The 20,806-nt window shown below is 36.7% G+C and overlaps 1 protein-coding gene across 2 annotated transcripts in view; it reads left to right on the top strand.

The window, feature by feature from the left end:
- The first annotated feature begins 4,426 nt into the window (after positions 1–4,426).
- Positions 4,427–20,806, top strand: part of plcl1 (phospholipase C like 1) — a 75,477-nt gene continuing 59,097 nt past the window's right edge. Inside the window, exon 1 of one of the 2 annotated variants that reach the window (XM_058786811.1) lies at positions 4,427–5,251. In XM_058786811.1, coding sequence (XP_058642794.1) covers positions 5,078–5,251 — 174 coding nt within the window. In that variant the 5' untranslated portion in view covers positions 4,427–5,077. The remainder of the gene's footprint in view (positions 5,252–20,806) is intronic. The other variant, XM_058786813.1, reaches the window with a different exon arrangement.

Here is a 20,806-nt window from a genome sequence, read left to right as displayed (position 1 = left end):
TGGACTGTTGCTCAGTGGTCCAAAGTCCTCTTTTCAGATGAAAGTAAATTTTACATTTCATTTGGAAATCAAGGTCCCAGTGTCTGAAGGAAGAGTGGAGAGGCACAGAATCCATGTTGCTTGAAGTCCAGTGTGAAGTTTCCACAGTCAGTGATGATTTGGGCTGCCATGTCATCTGCTGGTGTTGGTCCACTGTGTTTTCTGATGTCCACAGTCAACGCAGCCATCTACCAGGAAATTTTAGAGCAATTCATGCTTCCTTCTGTTGACAAGCTTTATGGAGATGCTGATTTCATTTTCCAGCAGGACTTGGCACCTGCCCACACTACCAAAGGTACCAAAAGCTGGTTCAATGACCATAGTGTTACTGTGCTTGATTGGCCACCAAACTCGCCTGACCTGAACCCCATAGAGAATCTCAAGAGGAAGATGAGAGACACCAGACCCAACAATGCAGATGAGCTGAAGGCCACTATCAGAGCAACCTGGGCTCTCATAACACCTGAGCAGTGCCACAGACTGATCGACTCCACGCCACGCCGCATTGCTGCAGTAATTCAGGCAAAAAGAGGCCCAACTAAGTATTGAAAATTAAAAATCCTTTCTTTGTATTGGTCTTAAGTAATATTCTAATATTTTGAGATACTGATTTTTGACTTTCATGAGCTGTAAGCTCTAATCATCAAAATTAAAAGAAATAAACATTTGAAATATATCAGTCTGTGTGTAATAAATGAATATAAAAGTTTCACTTTTTGAATGGAATTAGTGAAATAAATCAACTTTTTGATGATATTCTAATTATATGACCAGCACCTGTATAGGGGAGACTGAGTAGTGTTGTTACAAGATGCAAGTTGTAACCAATCAGAAATGAGATACAGGAGTAAAATCATTATATCGGACATGACAGTAGAAGTTGTAGAAATACTTTTTGAAAAAGACTAAATGTTACCCCCCCACCCCCACCCACACCCACATTCTCTCTTAACTATTAAGAATTCTATTGAGAAACAATCTGCCAAGAAATAATACAAGTAACTGTTAAGATTGCTTAGCTCTGAATTATCATTCAGAAAATACAATTTAAACTGGACTTCTTAAGGACACTTAAAGGCCATTAAACTGCGTCATGAATGAGTGAATTCAGTTTCGCAAATTATTGCTACAAATCTCTTCTCCAATACATGTGACACATCGCCATCTAGCGTTCAACACATGTAATAATCCTGTATTGAACGGTGATTTAAAAAATGTTTAGCATTATAAATTAAAATTCCAATTTAATTTCATATCATTATGTAGAATCGATGGAAAAAAGTAACAATCATGTCTGTTAGAATTTTCACTCTTCTAATTTTGTATAGAATTTGTTGTGAATCTTTTGCCGCTCCGATGCCAACTTTATCAGAGTGGGTTTCTGACTGTGATAAAGAATTAAACTATATTGTGATATATTGTGATTTGCTGTTGGACCTCACCAATCTTTTTTTTAAAGATTTATTTATTTCAATGTTTTTCTTCAAATTTCAACATGTTGTCTGTCTGTAGGACTGAATAGTACAGCTAAAATATTATGCAAATTCTGTTTTCTTTATGAGTTGTAGCATATTCCCTCTTGTTAAAATGTTTTCATAACTTACTGTTTTATTTCATTTTTATTCTATAATTATTAAAAATTAAATGAGTCATATTTAATAATTGCTTTATTAAAGAATGTGATGTAATAGTCATTTTTCCTTCCTAAACCATCATTTATATGAATAATTTTATTATTTCTCTTTGACAATGTAAAGCAGGGATGGAAATTCTATAATGTGTCTTGAAACCGGTTTAAATGAAGACTGTAGCACTAGAAACATCTGTTCGATTGAAGTGGTAGGCCTAAGCTAAATTTGTTCACCATACAGAACTACAGAAAATGTATAAGTTAAACATAACTTTTATGACTGAATATTGTGACTGCTAAAATATAATGCAGATTTTTGTTTCTTCAAGGTCTGCAGCATCTTCCCTCTAGTCAAAATGTGAGAGTTTGTAACCAGCTGCTCCTGCTCTTTTCATTATTTTCCGTGAAGCACTTGAGAGCGTTTGATCCAACACGAGAAAAGCAATTCAGTTTGGAGTGCAGATAGAAATGACAGAGCAACCTACCTGAAACAGCAGAGATAGGAAATAAACAGCACTGATAGAAACTAAGATTCTGTGTGGAAATATTTTAAATGATAAGAAGCAATAATGCAATAAAGATTGTTTCAGATAATATTGCCTTCAAAATACTTTTCAATCTTTCAAAAGCTTTTTGTGTAATGCATAGACAACTTTAGTCCAAAACCGCTCGTAAACACATAGTGAACATTTTGATTTTGACTTTGTTTTGAAATACAACTGAAGTAACAAGGACTTGAGATATGCTGCGGCTGCACCTGCTGTTATCTCGTTCTACACCGAACAGGGAGCAAAGAAGCAGAGATGAGGAGTGAAGGACACAGAGATATGAGCAACACGACCCTGACACACATCTGTCACCTCTCACACTCGCTTGCGCTCTCCAGCGATAACAAGCTCTTGTTTTGGACGGAGTGTATCACCCACAATTCAAGTACAAACACTGAAATATTTAAACGAAGTTTACAAGACTACCAGGTAAACGATTTATATAGGGATCCTAAAACACTAAAGCATAGATGTTCATATTTTCAAAGTAAACTCTGTATTTGTTGTAGTAATTCACGTTATACACTTGAGGGCGTTATACACAAAAGGGCTAGTTCTTAGTGAAAAACTATTTATGATCACACACTTCCGTGAATACTGCTGTATGTTTTGGAATATTTCAAGATACACGTGCACATACATTTTCGTTATTATAGTGGACTCAAATCTAACCTTAATCATATAATTTTGTTGTGTTTCGTGTTAACCTGGTTCTAAAATGTAAACAAATTACAGAAAAACAGACACTGAACATTATCTTTGTTGCTGATAGTGAGAGAACATTAAACTAAATATTATTTTATATGATTTTTTTCTTAACAGGAATACTCCACATTTTGTTCAATAATTAATATTAGTGGACACTAACACATTTTCTAAGAGGCTACATAGAATGTGGAAAATGCTGTGGAGTTGGATGTTAACTTGCTTTGCTATGAGAAGATTTAGTTTACAAACCTCTTTGCCTCATAAACCTGTTAACTCAGATTCACACACATTCAACATCTTACACCAACTGTCTACTTTTGGCTGAATGGGCTGACTAAAACAAGCCCATTTTTGCACTCCTGTATTTCTTGACCAAAGTTTCCATTTCATAACCCTCCTTTGCTACGCAGTGTGCTAAACATTTAAGGTGTGGCAAACTAAAGTATGATGTTAAAACACTAATCAGTCTTGAAGTGCATATTAGAGCTCGTTTTAATGACACTCTTCTCATAGAGAGGGTTTAGTTTAACCATGACAACTACGCAAGGGGAAAATCTGCAGAAAGGTGTTAGAGTTCTTAGCCCTATGCTAATGATCCTCGGGTTCTGTCTACTTTTCACATAGGACTTGGATCTCGAGCAAGCCCTCGTCGGTTGGCTCATCGCAAGGTGCTCCAAGTGTTTTTTACTCTGCATTTCTGTGTGAGTTTTATGAACCATATTCTCATGCCTTTGTCATGTGTTCTACAAACATATCAGGCACACAGAGGACGGTCCAGATATAATTTAGGATTACATTCATCATTGAAGTGTTAAAGGCCTCATGTCAGTGTGGTCCTGCTGTCTGCCTTCAACAAATAGGCAACATCTAATAGTGGAGAATATTCATAGTAAAACCTGCTATAGCTGCTATGAAGGCCTTTGAAAGACACTTATTTTGTCAGGTACTATCACTGACAAATAATAAAATCTAACCTTTACAGACTCCGGGACATTTATTTTATTTAGTAATGGACGTTGTTATGGTTTAAGTTAAATATAATAACCCTGCTGTTTAATCTAATTTATATCTTGATGCATTGTTTGTTGTAGGCTACATTTCCAGTTTTTTGGAAAAAAAAATATTCTTGTTTGTCTCATAAAAACAACTCAGGAGGTTTGTTGAACTTTAACATGTCTTGCTCTATTTTGAATTGAACCAGACAATGTTGCACTTTTAAATCAAATGCCATAAACAACAGAGCATGTGTTAATTCAATGACTGTTAAGTGAAGATAATTACATTTTGAAAGCTGCCTACAAAAATAGCAAGATATAGCCTATCATTTGATACACAACACCGAATCGTCAATATTTCATCCCAAAAATAGCTACTTCGGAAAAGTGATACCCCAACCTTCTTTCCTCCCAAACATCTGGTAAACTCAAATGAGTAACATTCCTGAGGCTCATACGCACTGGCTCCTCCTCTTTGAAAGATGAGCGATTAGAGTTTATGAACATTGGGAATGTCTGATTGGCCACAATACCCGTCAATCACGAGCTTACGGACGCGAGAGGCGGGTTTAGCGGATCTAAGAGGTTGTGCCAGTGTCAGTGGCGTTCCTCATTCTTGACTAACCAAACAACACACAGTGAGATGAGGCGAGCAACATCCACAACCAGTACTCCGGCGTTTCTTTTCCATCACGCTGACACAGAACGCGCACATTTGGGGTTGTTTTGATGCTTGATATAATTTGGTGACCCGCAATCCCTCCGTTCTCCTGCATATCTGTGAACAAATGTGCATTTTTGCACGTGTTAGATACAGATTGTTTGACGCGCACTGGATCAATGAAAGAAGTTAGGAACCGGCGGAGCTTTTTAACTTGTTGCGCGGTGATGCAAGTGTCCTCTTGCGCAAGTGAATGATTCATGAGCCAGTTATTATACATATCATTTGTTCTTCGAGCTGTGTGACTGGCAAAAGTTGCTTTAGGATGGGCTCAAGGAACGAGATCCATTCTCAATCTGCCGTACAACCTGCGCAATTAAGTTAAATTGGACTACCGGAGCTACCCACAGACCCATATCAAGAGTTGGATGCGGATGTTCTTGGGTCCAAATACAGAGTAAAATAATACTGATTTCCTAACCAACTAATCCTGGAGATGTCGGAGTCTTACGAGGACGGGGTGTGCGGGGATGGAGCTCCGGACTTCATCCCACCGAGAGCGATTCGATCAGGCCGGCGGAGTGGACTCAGCGTGACGCTGGTGGAGCGCGATGAGGCGGCTCTCCTAGAGTCGGTGAAAGCAGCGCCGAGGAGGAGCAGCATCATTAAGGTAATAGCAGAAACACACCTGTGAGTTGTTAAGAGTTTGGTGGTAGTGTAAATCGTACTCGATCTTGTCTTTTCAAACGAAAGTATAACAGTAATTCAGATCGTGGAATAGAGTGCGATAGACCCCTCACCAAGTAAACAACAGCCTGTGTCCTTGCAGTTCATACAGGTTATAACACGTTCAGTTCTCTAGGACATGCCTGAGGGTTTGTGACGTGATCAAGGACACAGTTGTGGTACTTTATGGATCCTTGTAACGTTTTACCTACTACCTTTTTATTTACCAGCCTAGATTACAGGATGCATCAGGGCGTCCACTGGTTTCGCTTCAGGACCCATATGTGGCCACCCACATTTTCAACAACAAATTTTCTTAAAATCAAACATTGAATCATTTTAATATTGTCTTTAGAGATTGAGGGTAGCTGTCCATATAGACATCTGGACAGATTCTGGTAAACACAAAGCAAAAGTTAGATTTAACAATACAGAATTTGATAGCTCATCAACATTTTCTCGTCTCTTTTTAGAAGTACTGTGAATTCTATGATTATTCACATTTTATTTTTTTGCTTTTTGCATTGTTTTCAGACCTGTGTCCCATTTAGGGTTTAGAACTTTCGCAGCCTGGTTTGGAACCCTTGATGTAACCATCACTTCAGGATTCTGTTATTCACATTCCTTATTAGTTGAAATTATGTTCAGTACATCATATACATAAATAAGTACAACTCTGAGCCTATGGTCAGCATTACAGATCTGTTTGTTGTACCTTGAATCCTTGAGATTACTTGCTGGATTCACACATCCGCACCTGTGAAATCACCTGACAGTAGATATTTAATCACAAGAGAAAAACTTTTGTGCCTTTAGTGGAATTGTGATCTTGCCGTAAGATGATGTTCTTATAGACCTTCATAATTATTAAAGGTGTTTTCTTGTCTGTCATCCACATAGGGTCAAAAACATAGGGGTTTTTCAGTTCAGGTATGATTTTGTATGTCACTAAACTAGTCATTAAGTAACATAACCATAGACTTTTGGCCTGCTTTTCTAGGATTGAAGCATTTTAGTCCACTTTAACAGAAAATTCAGTGACATGAAAAGAGCCAGAGGCCGTTTTCCACAGAATGGTTGTTAGAGTATGTAAACAGCAAGGCCATTGTGACCTAAAGGTTGACCTGAAACATTTCCTTTTTGCAAGAATAAAGCATAGACAATGACTTCAAAGAGAAGAATGAAATACCCATATTTACCAAGTAAGAACTTTCTCAGCACTTATAAGGATTACTGAAGAAAAGGACATGTTAAGAGGTCAGTTTAATAGCCAGACATGTTTTCGAAACACACATGCCCTTAGGGTCTTGGGTTTACTAATGCTTTAGATAATCATTGATTTAGTGTTACAGAGTAATGCAGCAATGACTCTACATCAGTGGTCTGCAGTGAAGGTCAGCCAATTAGCTTCAGCTTTATTAGGTAGAAGGATTGAGGAGCAAGCCAGCAACTACGAGGGGTGTATAGCTATTAGACACCACACATGTAGAGTTTCTATAAAGCACAGCACTTGCTAGTGGCTGTTGTTGCAATGTGATGTAAAATATTAATTGTACTCATTGTGTTTGCATGGCCATAATTGAAACTTTTGAGTCCTTTGTGATGTTCTCTTATTTACAGTTAAATTTCTGCTTGTTTAGACATTAGATTTTGCATTTGCGAAAGTAGGGGCCTCCGGAGAAGCTGGAGCTGCTACTCCTCACAAGACTGTAATCCGTATTTGGGTGCTGCCCATAACCAAGTTCAGTACTTTCAGTGCTCGAATAGGCTGTCTTAGTTCAGTGAGCAGGAAGTGGCATAGGGTAATTGACAGATGGCAAAGAAGCTGATGATGTCAGTGACAGGCACTGTCGATAGAGCGGAGAGAGGAGGCAGTGTTCATGTGACTCATCCCAGCCCGGGTTCTTGGTTCTGTTTGTTTGAGATCCAGAATGTGAGTAATGTTTCCTGTCCTCAGCCAAAGCGTGCAGCCCTCCAAGACAATGTTCAGAGCCATCATTGTTTTTAAATGGATGCAGAACTTGTACCTTATTCTTATTTAATACAGACGTAAGAACTTGTTGCTTGCCTGATATCTACAGAACTCCCTCTGTGCAGAAGTGCATGCACAAGAGCACTGCACATCAGCGTAATAAGCAAATGGATTTGAACCTGCAGCATCCCTGAGCAGGCAATGACCTAACCTGTCCGCCTATGCCTGTATCATCTTGACTGAGATAATAGTAAAAATAATTGATTTATGTTCTGGCTGTCCTTGGTGAGGGAGTGACCTAAAGTTTCCCAGATTAATTTGCTATACATGCGTTCTAGAACTGCTAACATGGTTAAGCATTTGTGATTGTTGGCAGTCTGGATAATAGCCACTTGTTGACTTGCTTGTTTGGAAGGTACTTGTACTCTCATGGTTGAATAAAATAAATTATAGGGTAAACCTACCTATTAAGCTCACCAAAATTTACATTGAGACATTTTTAGTGTTAAAAATTATGGGGGTTTGATGTAAATCATGAAGACCTGTGAATTATGTTACTTGTACTCTGAAGATGTAAATGACATTATGAAAAAAAAATTGAAGAGTACAAATAATCAGATTCTGTATTTTTTTTAAAAATCGCAGAAATATATCTTAGATATAGTAAAGAAGTACAGTTACTCAAGTAGTTTATATGTATGCTGTGTTTTGACATAATTTTAATGAGGAAATAGGAAACCACTCAAATTTAGTGAGCTTTGACAGTGAGCTTTAGGTTGAGCAGAAAAACAAACTTGGGGAAGCCCGTGCACAGAGCCCTGGGGAACACCTTGCTTGTTTTTTCAGCCTCATGAGCACTTTCCATTTAATCAGTGCTGTCTGACTACAGCTTAGCATAGTGTATCCATTACAATGTTCCACACAATCTCTACCTCACATTTCGCCATATTTGCTGTAATTCAAGATACCCTTCCTTTTCTTTCTACTTTGCCATTCTCTGCCTGTCTCTGTCCCACATTTTACTTCCTTTCTCACTCATGTTTCTTTAGCTGTCCCTCTCCCCTCAGTGTTCTCATGCAAACAAAAACAATATCTAATCTTGCTCATTGAATATTAGTTCATTCAAAAATGAAAACGGTCATCACTTCCCCTCATGTTGTTCCAAACCTGTATGACCTTCTAGAACACAAAAGGAGAGTTTTTGAAGAATGTACTAGTCATTCTTTTCAATGTAATTAATATGAATGAGGAGATGATTGAAGCCTTCAAATTTCAGGGTGAGTAATTTCAGACTTTTTTTTTTTTTCAGACTTCAGAATGTTATTTTTTCAAAGCAAAACTGAACCAAAATCCAAATTCTATTATGATATTAAACACTTGCTCCGAAGAAACCCCCAGGTCCTTTTCCAGGATCCATTATTCTTTTTGTTTATCAGTTTGGTAATATGACATGCTTTTTTTAATCTTTTTGATCACAGCAAACTTTGTTCTGCAGCGTTGCACTCTGTTCTGGACAGTGATTGTTTAGAATGCGTCACTGGCTGCTGGTCAAAAGCAATAACAATGTAGCTGCTATGACACTGTGTGACTGACTTTGTGGTTAAGTGGGCCTGTGTACGAGTGTTTGTCGGTGTCCTGAAGGCAGACTGGGACCTCTGTCCTCTAGTGTCACTCAGCTACTGGTGCCACAATCCTCTGATTGCCGTTATCCTTCCTATCTGACACAAGCGCTCATCGAAGCCTCTGGGGCTTCACTTGTGATCAGAGGCCTAGTGTGTGTCTGTATAAAGTTTGTTTATGATACAAATCTGCTTGGGGAAACTAGACGGGTACAGCGACCACTAAAGGTGTTTTATGACTGTCAGTGGGGAAGTATACACATTATTTTATCAGAGGATGCAAATTTTGACATTTTCATAGCCCTTTTCCGGTGCATATTTCGTAGAATTTGACTCTGTTTCCTAGCAGTACCTCAGGTGACTGCATCTTGAAGCTGTTTGCCTCATTAACATTGTTTTTTCTTAACAATTTCTTGCTTTTCAGTGCCAGGTGAAAACTGGACAGCAATTGTGCCTCGTTTGGCCACTCTGTGTGAGTCAAAGCTTGTGAAGAAAGGGCAAACTAATGCCAAACTTTCTTTTTAGACAAATTGCCAAAAGCTGGCTGAAAGACTTTTATAAGTTTCAAACATCATTTCCTAAACTTTTAATCTAGCTGCCCCTTGGTTGTTGTGTCAGCCTTCAAATAGCATTTTACAGTTATCATCACCCGTTGGTGTGGCGACAGCTGGAATGCAAAGAAGTCAGGAGAGATACAGAAAGTGTAAGTGAGAGAATTTATGAGGTAAAGGAGTGTGATAGCTGTAGGAACTGTCTGTGTATAGCTTCCTGTTTAGTAACACCCAACCCACTGTTGTTGTTGTTCTTGCACGCTTTTACTTGTGATAATCTACATCAGAGGAACATCTGATATTGGCACTGTAGTGTATGTGCCCATTACGGTGACAACAGTATTCAAAAAAGGGACTTTAGGGGATGGAGGAAAGGCAGAGAGAGGTACTACAGATGTTAGAGTGTGACTCTGAACAGCAGTGACAAGGGAAAGCCATGCGTGCTTAGGCGTAGACAGGAAGTACAGTACAAAAGATCATATGATAGCATGAAAATATAAGCAAGTTGAATGAGAGGGAACAATGTTGAACTGGTTGGTAAATTTCATCACTAGAGCACTTTTTATTTCAGGGTGGAGCTCAGCATGTGGCCGCTCAACTGAGAGGAGCCAAATTAGAACTGCTCCCTTGGTAGACCACAGCCCAGAGGGAAGTGATCTCTGGTTGTGGGGGGATAGTATTAGATGTTTGACATGCTCACAAACACGCCATCTTCGGTGATGTTGTAAACAAATGAGAGATGATATGACTCGAAAAGGATAAGTATCTGCTCAGGTTCTTTGTATTGTTGTGTATGCTCATCTTGGGTGAAGTTCTCACCCTGTCGGGGTGAAATTTACTCTGTTATTCCAGTCTGCAGTTTGTCATAGAGGTTTCTCAGCCCTCCCCGGGCCTGGCACACAAGGCACAGGCAAGAGTCTCAGAAGACTGAGACCCTAGAGACAAATACTAGATGACATGCTCTTCAAACGTTTCAAGTGTTTGTGGTCTTTGAAGCATGAAAGAGATTTGACAAACTAAAATTCAGCAAAAATTACTGTTGCTTTTTCTGTAATGATAACCACTGTTCTTATTAAGGCTAGAGTTTAAAGGTGTAAAGTATAAAGGTGTATATTTGTGTTTATTTGATTAAAATACAGTATGGCTGCCACTAATGACTATTTTTATTTCGATTAATCTATCGACTAATTTATCGATTAATCTAAACAATTAATTTCCCACAAAAAAAACAACAACAATTTTACTTAATAATATTTTATTAAAATCTATTTGATTAAACCAAATGAAATCCAAATTTCTATGAAATACTTTTTTTAAAGCAAAAGTAAAGTGTAACATAGAGTGCAAGAAGCAAGTGTCCATCTCATAGTCCAAATCACTGAAATCAAAGTTCAGTATTATAGTGTAAGAATGACAACATATCCATGTGTTCTAGTCAAGTCAAGTCACCTTTATTTATATAGCGCTTTTAACAATACAGATTGTGTCAAAGCACTTAACAGTATCAAATTGGAGGATAGAGTGTCAGTAATGTATAATGATAAGATTAAACACTCAATTTTCAGTTAAAGGCATTTCATTATTGAATTCATAGATGTCATTGTCATTAGTATCTGTGCAATCAAATCGGCGATAATCGCTAGAAATTAAGTGTCCTCAACTGAGCAAGCCAGAGGCGACAGCGGCAAGGAACCAAAACTCCCTCTGTGACAGAATGGAGAAAAAAACCTTGGGAGAAACCAGGCTCAGTCGGGGGCCAGTTCTCCTCTGACCAGACGAAACCCGCAGTTCAAAAGTTTATATTTCTATTTTAATTTTGTTGCAATTTCTAACAATAGTAGTATTATGTAGTTAGGTATTTTATTATATTTTTAGTTATTTTGTTATATTTCTTAGTTTTATTGTATTTTAATTGAGGTCTTCACTGGGGATATGTCTCTGGGGCTACTAATAATAAAATATAATCAAACACTTTTTAAATTTTACCAGAAATATTATTTACCAGAATTTATTTAGGAGAAAAATGTAAATGTGAAGTATTTCTGAAAAAAAAAAAAAAAAAATCAATTTATTGGAGATGCTTTTGATTATTAAAATTTAATGGAACCATTAAAATGGAATCCAGAAAATAATGGAAAACTGAATTTGGTAAAGATAAAACTGTAAAACTCTATTAATCTGACAGGCTTTTTGATAAATAAAATTTAATTTAACCATTAAAACGGAGTATAGAAAAATGTAAATGGAAAAAACGGAATTTGGAAATAAAACAGATTTCATAGGGCCCTATAATTATAATTTTTTTTTTTGTGGTAATAAAAATAGATGCAAGTGAACAATAGCCTTTATAGGTGCCATAGAATGGAAAACTCTATTTACCTTGGCATAGCTGAATAATAACAGTTCTGTACTTGGAAATGACATACAGTGAGCCTCAAACACAATTGTTTCCTCCTCCTTATGTAAATCTCGTGAATGCAAAAGACCATTGAAAAATAGGCGAATCAGAACATAACACCGACTGTGACCTTACAGTCGGGATCGCTAATAGTTACGCCCCCAACATTTGCATATACCCACCCATGTTCCAGGCCAGCCGCCAGCGAATCATCAGAAGTTCTGCAGGTATTGTGAAGAAACAAGCGAGGACAACAGCGAAAATGGCAGATCATGGAAATAAATGTTATGTTCCAGGCTGTGCAAGGGATGTGAATTGCAGGGATGGGTTGGTGTCTGTATTCAGAAAGGCATGGAAAGCAAAAAACGCATAATAAAATAACGCGAGCCACTAAAGGGACATAGCCATAGCTGTAGCCTGTTACATTACAGTACATAAGATTTCACTTACCACATAAACAGAGTAAGGAGAGATGATGGCGAATGATTTACAGATCCTGAGCACCACTGACAAGCATCTGATCTTGTAAAATGTGTGGTAAGTACTCCCGCTCCATAGTATAAACAGAGTACGTGCAATCGCGAATCTCGAAGGTGAAAGTGAAACTAAAAAGCGATCGTGCATTCGAAAGCAGTTTCATTCAGTTGCCCCGCATATTAATCCCTGATGCCCGCATTTTATTTACAGTATAATTACCCAACAATATAACTGCGTGAGAAAGTGTGTGTGTGTGTGTGTGTGTGTGTGTGTGTGTGTGTGTGTATATATATATATATATATATATATATATATATATATATATATATATATATATATATATATATATATATATATATATATATATTTTCCTGTGTTTCCTTCCTGCTGTGTGAGCTACTGAAATGAGCCGCACTGTGAAACAGCCAATCAGAGCAGAGCTCAACATTGAGCCACGATGTGAAACAGCCAATCAGAGCAGAGCTCAACATTATTAATCATGACCCTTCCAAATAAGGTAATAACAGACCATTTCATTCTAGGGACAAATCCTAGGGTTTTAAATGGACATGTAAAACCATTTCTGGAGATTTTTTTGCTCTTACCTAAGCCGCATACCTTCTATGTAGATATCAGAGAACAATTTAAAATATTGTATCAATGCATTCTATGGCACCTTTAAAATGACTTTAAAAATACATATATAATAGCAATGATGCAATAATAATTAGTTCAAATGAAGTATCAAAAGCAAGAAATCATATGGTTTTATTGAACAAAACTGTTAAAATACATAATGCATTAAAAACAATAGAGCTAATGTACATTACGCATTACAACAAAGGCCTGCAGGGGGCGCCAACGGCCTGGCGATTGTTTTTACACATTACTGTAGTGCGATCTAATCCTTGTTTAATATCTTTAATCTTTAATATTTGGTCATTTCTTTAGGACAGAAATGATATAGCCACTGTAATTAAATGAATATGTGGACATCAATACGTGTAAACTCAGTGAGGGTTTGAGCTTTTATTTTGAAACCGCGATGTATTCTCCTGTGTTTGCGTAGATTTATAAGTGATTTACCTTACAAATCTGATGAAATGGCGCTCGTTGCGTTCCTAGATGAACGTTATAATAAACCCAAACTCACAACAACATGCAGAGATGGAGTTTGAGACGCTCCACACATGTAAATGATAACAGTTTCTGTGGAACTACTGAACGGAGCCGCTGTGTGACGCACGTACTTAACCTACACGCATGTAAATAATTAAAGCGCATATACTGTATTAAAACTGCATCGCATATAATTATTTAATTAAATAGTAGTGTTTGCTTAATTATGATTTTTAAATGGGTTTAATATATCATGCAGCCTTGGAAAACAGTCTAATGTGTTTATGGATTCTCGTCCGTGAAATGCGCCACTTCCGGTATTTTGCTGGTTAATCAAGTCGAGGAATTTTAAAAATCCAATAGTCGAATAAAATCGATGAATCGTGACAGCCCTAAAATACAGTAAAAACAGTAATATTGTGAAATATCATTACAATTTAAAGGAACTGTTTCCTGTTTGTAATTTATGTAATTTATTCCTATGATGACACAGCTGAATTACTCCATTTACCATTTACCATTACTCCAGTCTTCAGTGTCCTTCATAAATCATTCTAATATGGTGATTTGGTGTTTCTTATTGTTATTTCATTTTCATATGTTGTATTTTAACAAGACAATGTATGAAGTTGATGCTGTTGTTTCATTTACTGATTTAAACTGATTGCTGTGTCTAGAACAGGCGTTGTACAGTCTTTCAGCCAGTTAAGCTAGGAGTGCGAGTCCAAGAAAAAAAGGGCAGGACAGAAAAAATGCGATCTTGGATTCTGAATTGCGATGATTTCACTCCAGCTCGCCATGGAAATCGCTGGCGCGCAGTTGGGCTACCATGGCAACCGATGGGCCTGACACAATCCACCTCAGTGTTCATTGACATGCAGAAAGCGGTTTTGTAGTCTGGGGTGTGGTCACAACTATATCAGCTGAGGTCTACCCAACATGCACTCATGTTCCTGTTCCCCTCTTTTAAGCACGGCCTGGCGTACGTCTCTCGCGAATATCTGTGGCAATGTGATATTTCACTTTGGAAGAATTACAAGAAACACTTAAGGGTTCCGCCGAGTTTCACCCATCTGCACTCCATCAAAAGAGCTGTCCTGTGAATAAGAACAGACAGAGAGAGAGAATCTCCATGCACTAATTTCCTACTGTAAATTCTTATTTTCATTCCTCCATCCGCAGATAAAAACAGCTTTTGGTCCTATTATTTTTGGAAAAATAATATTCCAGGTTAAATACAGTTGAAATCTTATTGACAGGATCTTTGGCATGCTGTGGACTTGTAAAAATATGCAAACATTATGTGTACAGTAATGAACTTGCAATGTATTACACGAGGCATAGAAAAAAAATTCCTGATTACCCCCTTTGACCTTGATAATGATGTGATATCAGTATTTCACTATATGATTACCATGAAGAAAATAATTATTGATATTATTGCGATGTATGGAAATGTAGAAAATATGAAACTATCAGTCAAATATCCTAAGACCCTGTTTTTATTTCTTTTAGTGAACAAAGTGTTTTAAGCTCATTTTGTTTCACATAACATTTCAAAGTGAACAGAAAAGCACAAAAACTCAAATAAAAGTTTGAGTGTATGTACTTAGGCTGAGATAGATTTTCTGGAATTGTAATGAATCAAAATGCACACTATTGTGATGGATTTCCCCCCACAAAACGGTGTTTTCCTTGTTTTTATCTACCTGCACAAGTTGTTTATACATTTTTCTTAAATATTCTGAATGAATCTGTGACAATGTTGTTTTAAGCATAACCCTTCCCTTGACGGCCTTTGGATCTCGACCATTAAATTCAACATTCACTACCTTAGTTTGATGTTGGGTTAAGGCCACTAATTTTGGGTTAAATTTTGTTTCACACTTACAATTTAGTTATAAGTGCTTTTAATCTTTGAGTATGAAGCCCGTCTCAATGTTGCCAAAGCTAAAAAAAAATGCTTAAATAAGCATTATTTTACTGGAAATGTTAATTTAAGTGCTTTAGCAAAAGCATGAGCTGCGCATTTCTCTTCTGAACCCACCTGGCCTGTTTGCCCATTTTCCATGATAAGTGCATTACTGTAAACCAATTTTCTGTTTATATAAACGCATGAAGGGTGAGTTGAAATTATTTTCTGTGGTAATCAACAGCAGGCAACAGAATAGTTGCATTTATGCTGGAATATTCCTTTTAAGGTGAGCAGATGGAGGGAACAGGTTGTTGTTAAATGTGAAATTATTTTCACTTTGTGAATTTAAAACTAGCCATTGTCTTTATAGCCAGGGGAACTGACAAAATAATTAAATGACAGTAAAACAGATGGAAAAATTGGGTAGACAAAAGTACAACCACTTATGTTTGAATTCTGAAAGTGTGTTGTAATCACACTTATTACAAGTATTTTTTGGTCTCTAATTTTTTTTTACCCATGTCTTTCCAGACTCCTTCAGCTCGAAACCTCAAACCGAACCCTGTTACAAATCAGTCCTTGTATCCAAAACAAAACTTTGTTGACTATTATATCTGATTACCCATAATGCCACTATCCACATGCATGTCTGATTTTGGCATAAACTTTTTAATTGGCAGTTTTTAGTCTTGAGGCAATTGTTCTCCCCTCATTTTTCCATTATTTGTTCTTTTGTTGTTTTGGCTGAAATTCATTTGTTCACTTTCACATTTCTCCATCTCAATCACTGATGCTTGGCAGTCACAGAGGAGGCACTTCTTGTGCCGCACCAGGAATTACAGTGCCTGTGACCCCGTGATCTTTGACTCTCAAAAGAGGCAGGTTGGGCAGTTTCCATAGTAATAAATGGGAAATATCGGCTTTTCAGCTTTATCCGTCTCACCCTTCAAGTCTTTTAGTCTCTGTTGCCTTATCTCCATCTTTGCACACTCCCTGCTGTCCAAGAACACTCTTATGAGAACTGCAGTTCGACACGTTACAAATCGCCGCTGCCAAGAACACAGGCTTATCTCTCTTCATCTCTCTCTTTTGGCCTCCATTTCTCCATCTCTCACTCTGATTTTCTGTCTTGTCTTTTATCTGATCCCTATAGGTTTTTTTTTTTTTTTCTTTTTTTTTTTTTCAGGGGGACGTAGACAAACGGACAAACAGGACCAAAACAGACATGGCAGAGAGGATCAGGTCTGCAGACAGGCAGAGATAGATAAACAGAGATCAAATAAAGTTCAGATCAGTTTTGCCAGGAAGGACATCATTAAAAAATGTAACCATTCAAAATCAAATTTTTAAACCTTTTACAAATAACTACAGGCTATTGGATTTAGATAAGTTTATTTTATTCAGATATCCATCTACCTCTCTGTCTGTCTGGCACATTGACGACTTTGCATTCTGAGTGATTGATGATATTATTTTGTTTTTTGTGGTTTTCAAAGGATATGATATGTGTGTTATAAATGAAACTGATGGGGAAAAAAGTCTCTGCTCCACAAAAACAAAACTAATGCACAAACTATCTTGAAGAGAGTCAAATGTTTGTATATTTTATATCCATAAATGTTTGCTTACGATATATAGCCATAACATTTCCTTTGGGGGCCTTTGGATCTTGATAATTTAATTGAACTTGACAAAATTTCAGGTTCAAATCCAGACTACATCCATAACCTTGGTTTAATGTTGGGTAAGAGCCACTAATTCTGGGTTAAATTATGTTTCACACTTGTAATTTTGTTATAACAGCTTTTGACCTTGGAGTATGAAGCCCATCTCAATGTTGCCAAAGGTGTAGAGCATTGTCAGATATTAATTAATTTTTATATTAAGCTAAAAAAAATGCCCTATATTTCCACCTAGAAAAACGTACCATAGATCAGCAATCTGAGTGGCTGTTCATTATAAAGTTAATAATAATAATAATAACAATTATAATATAGTAGTTAACCTGAAATATTTTTGGAAAGTGACATTGCATATGTGGTGTAACGCGGTATGCTCCATTTAAAAAAAAATCTTTTAAATTGCATTTAGCAAAATTTCTATATTTATCATGCATGCAGCTTTTATGACCTCATATTAATTGAGTGACTACTTAGGATGTTTGTCATTTCAAAACCATTTTTCTCAGCAGGACCATTTAACATTAGTGAAGGACAAATGTCATTCAAAATGGTGACCGACTAGCTGAAATCAGAATTATCATTTTAACTTCTGACCCCGAGACAGAGTGTGAATTATTTACTCAGGGTAATTATGAACAATGCGAAAGTATGAAAGACTATGAATGGGTGCATTGTCACAGGATCAGTACATAAACCTACAGCTGCTGCTTCAGCTTTTTGTACAGTATATAAATGACTGTAACAGACTCTGAGCTGCAGGCCAAAACACACACACTATATATATATATATATATATATATATATATATATATATATATATATATATATATAATATAATATACTAAAACAGCAGCATACACATGCCTATACACCACAAACATGCAGCGAAACAAAACAACTCACGCCCTGCAAATACAAACAGGGACTAATTAAACTAATTAGTGTTTTAGTAGTATAAAGAGATCTCTGAAGAGAAGTCAATTTGGTGCTGTGGTTTTGCTGCTGTGGCTTTTTTCCTTTGCCCTCAGGCTTCATAGCTTTGTTGGAGTGTGCAAACTATTATGATCATGGGGATAGAGATTCACTTCCGGCTTGCTTTCATACCTCTTCACTTCTCTGTAAAATAAGCAAAAGCTTTTTTTTTTTTTTCCTCCATCAGATTTCTTGTTTTGTGAAACCCCTCATTTTTCTGCTTTAATCTGTGCAAATGTTGTGCTTTACCAAAACATACACCATACATATGAAGTTGTGGTATACTGTTCATATTTCCTGTAGCTCGACTTTTGATCATGAAGCTATAGCGACGGCAAGGTAGTTTCTCAGGAACCATTCAAACTGATAAAATGTTCACTGTACCTTGAATACACTGTAAATTGCTTTGGATAAATTGTGTACTGGATGATTAAGTATAAATTCATACTTTAACATAAAATAAATATTTATTTCAAAATGGCCTTTTAGTGTAGATTCTTGCTGCTGTCTGCAATTTACCTCCATCAGTGGAATGTAAATGCTTGCTTTTTTTTCTCAAGTGAAATCAGGATTTCCATGAATCATGTATTTCCACTAAACAAAACATTTTGCATTGAATAATTCAGCAGATGCTTTTAACCAAAATGACTTGCAGATTAGGAATGCACAAGTGATTCTAACGCAAAAATGTACAAAGTTAATAAATAACAAATTTGGCCAGAAGAGAAAAGGAACACCCCATTAATGTAGCGTAGCACTGTAGATTAATCCTGAGCTAATGACAAAATTCTAATCTCATTATTCATAATCCAACGAAGCACTACAACAAAGAGAGATTAACTCCAGCATTAGCGGAAAATGCAGAACAGAGCGGAGTTATAGTTTGAAAATTGCTGTGTGTGTAAATATACACAGTTATAAAGTGTAAGTATACGTACATATTAATTAAATGATTTGTTTGAGTTGTTTTGAGTGTTATATTTAATTTACATTTGTTTATATTTATATTGCACATTACACACCGACTGTTTGGTCACACTTGACTGAATTTGTGGTTGCACTTTATTTTACAGTATGTGCACTTACTTGTACCTACAGTTCACTTACTTTAGAAAGTACTGGATAATATAAGGTTACTACATGTGTTAGGGTTAGGTTTTGGGGTAGATTCAGGGTTAGTACCTAATTATTACCCAGCTATTGCCACATCAACACTGAATTAAACTGATGTTGAACTGACTGAAGCTGAATAATGACATTGCTATCTTTTGTAGAACTGCTTATTGCTGATTGATGACTGTCACACTCTTATTGATCTGAACTAAACCAACATTGAACTGACTTGTGCTAAATAATTATGCTATTGTCTTCTTAGAGCTACTATACTGTGGAATCCAAGCTGAGTTTCCATGATTGATTCTGCTATTTCCTGTTTATTATTTTGAAGATGCTTTGACAGTCTGTATTAAAGCGCTTTAGAAATAAAGGTGACTTGATGGAATTTGTTTCTCGTAATCTTAAATAGTTGCTACAGCTTTTTTATTTTACATTTATTCATAAACGTGCATCATTTGCATCCCAATTTTTCCATAATAACTTGAAAGCCATAAATAACCATAAATCTTGAAAGCAATCTTGAAAGCAAGCAAGAAAGATGTTTGTAACCATCATCATCAGCATGTTTTCTTTCCCATTTTTCAGTCATGTCACAGTAGATGGAAAATCTTGTGCTGGAAGTGGCTTTGAGTCCAAGCCAATCAGCTGACCTGTAAATAAACACAGCATGCTTCACCTTTCACCTGCCCTCCACTGACCTCAAATCAGATTAACGTTAAAGTCTTGTATTGATAACTTCCTAACACATCCACTGCAGTAATCTTTCGGCCTAGTTCAGATGCCAAGTTGTGCAAATGAGAAGGCCTCCCAGAGAAAATAAATAACAGCAGAAACAAAACTTTCACTCACATTTTATGAACATTTTCAAAGTGTGGCTTGCCTGTGCAAATCTCTAGCCATGATATATGGTGTTTTGAGTGTTGCTATGTGGTTAATAAGGTATTCTGAGTGGTCTCTTACTGGCACAAGTTTTAAGAGCTACTCACCATGTCTCTATGATATACAGGTCTTTAGATATAACTCTGATTCCTTCTTCAATGTAAGTATGTATTTGCATAGGACCCCCTACCCACACATTTTAGTGTTTCTATAGTTACCCAGTGTGTCAGTCAAAGTCTGGTACACTGTCGCTGAAAGAGTATCCTCTCTGTATCTATGGTTACCCCAGCTGTCAATCACACTCTCACTATGAGTCTCCACACAGGGGTAGAATTTCCGGAAGAGCTCAGGATAAAAAGTAGGGCATGATATTGGCTCTTCCTGATGGATCTGGTGTGGAGTTTCAGGTTCAGACAGGAGCCTTCTGGAAAGCGTAATCAACCATATGTTGCTCCTGTTATAATTATAAAGTACCTGCAGCCGAGTCTATTATTTGACTCTGTGTGCTTGGTATAATTAAAACGCCATTCATTTGATTGTTATAACAAATGTTCTCATGATATTCATTTACAGTAATTCAACGCAAAGTTCAAGAATATTGCAAACTGGTACATTTGCACAAGAAAATAGTGTTTGTAATTTCATGTATCTGTAGTTACTTTACTGTAGCTTTTAATTTCTTTTTATGTTAAATGGATGAGTTGAAGTTTATGGTAAAAGCAAAGCAGCCAAGAAGTATCTAGGATACTTTTTTTAATTATTATTTTATTCATTGATTTATGTGACACTGAAGACGTGT

Source organism: Onychostoma macrolepis, chromosome 09 (assembly GCF_012432095.1).
Source record: "Onychostoma macrolepis isolate SWU-2019 chromosome 09, ASM1243209v1, whole genome shotgun sequence".
Taxonomy (NCBI): domain Eukaryota; kingdom Metazoa; phylum Chordata; class Actinopteri; order Cypriniformes; family Cyprinidae; genus Onychostoma; species Onychostoma macrolepis.
The sequence above is the reverse complement of the archived record's forward strand: the minus strand, read 5'-3'. Positions and strand labels throughout refer to the sequence as shown.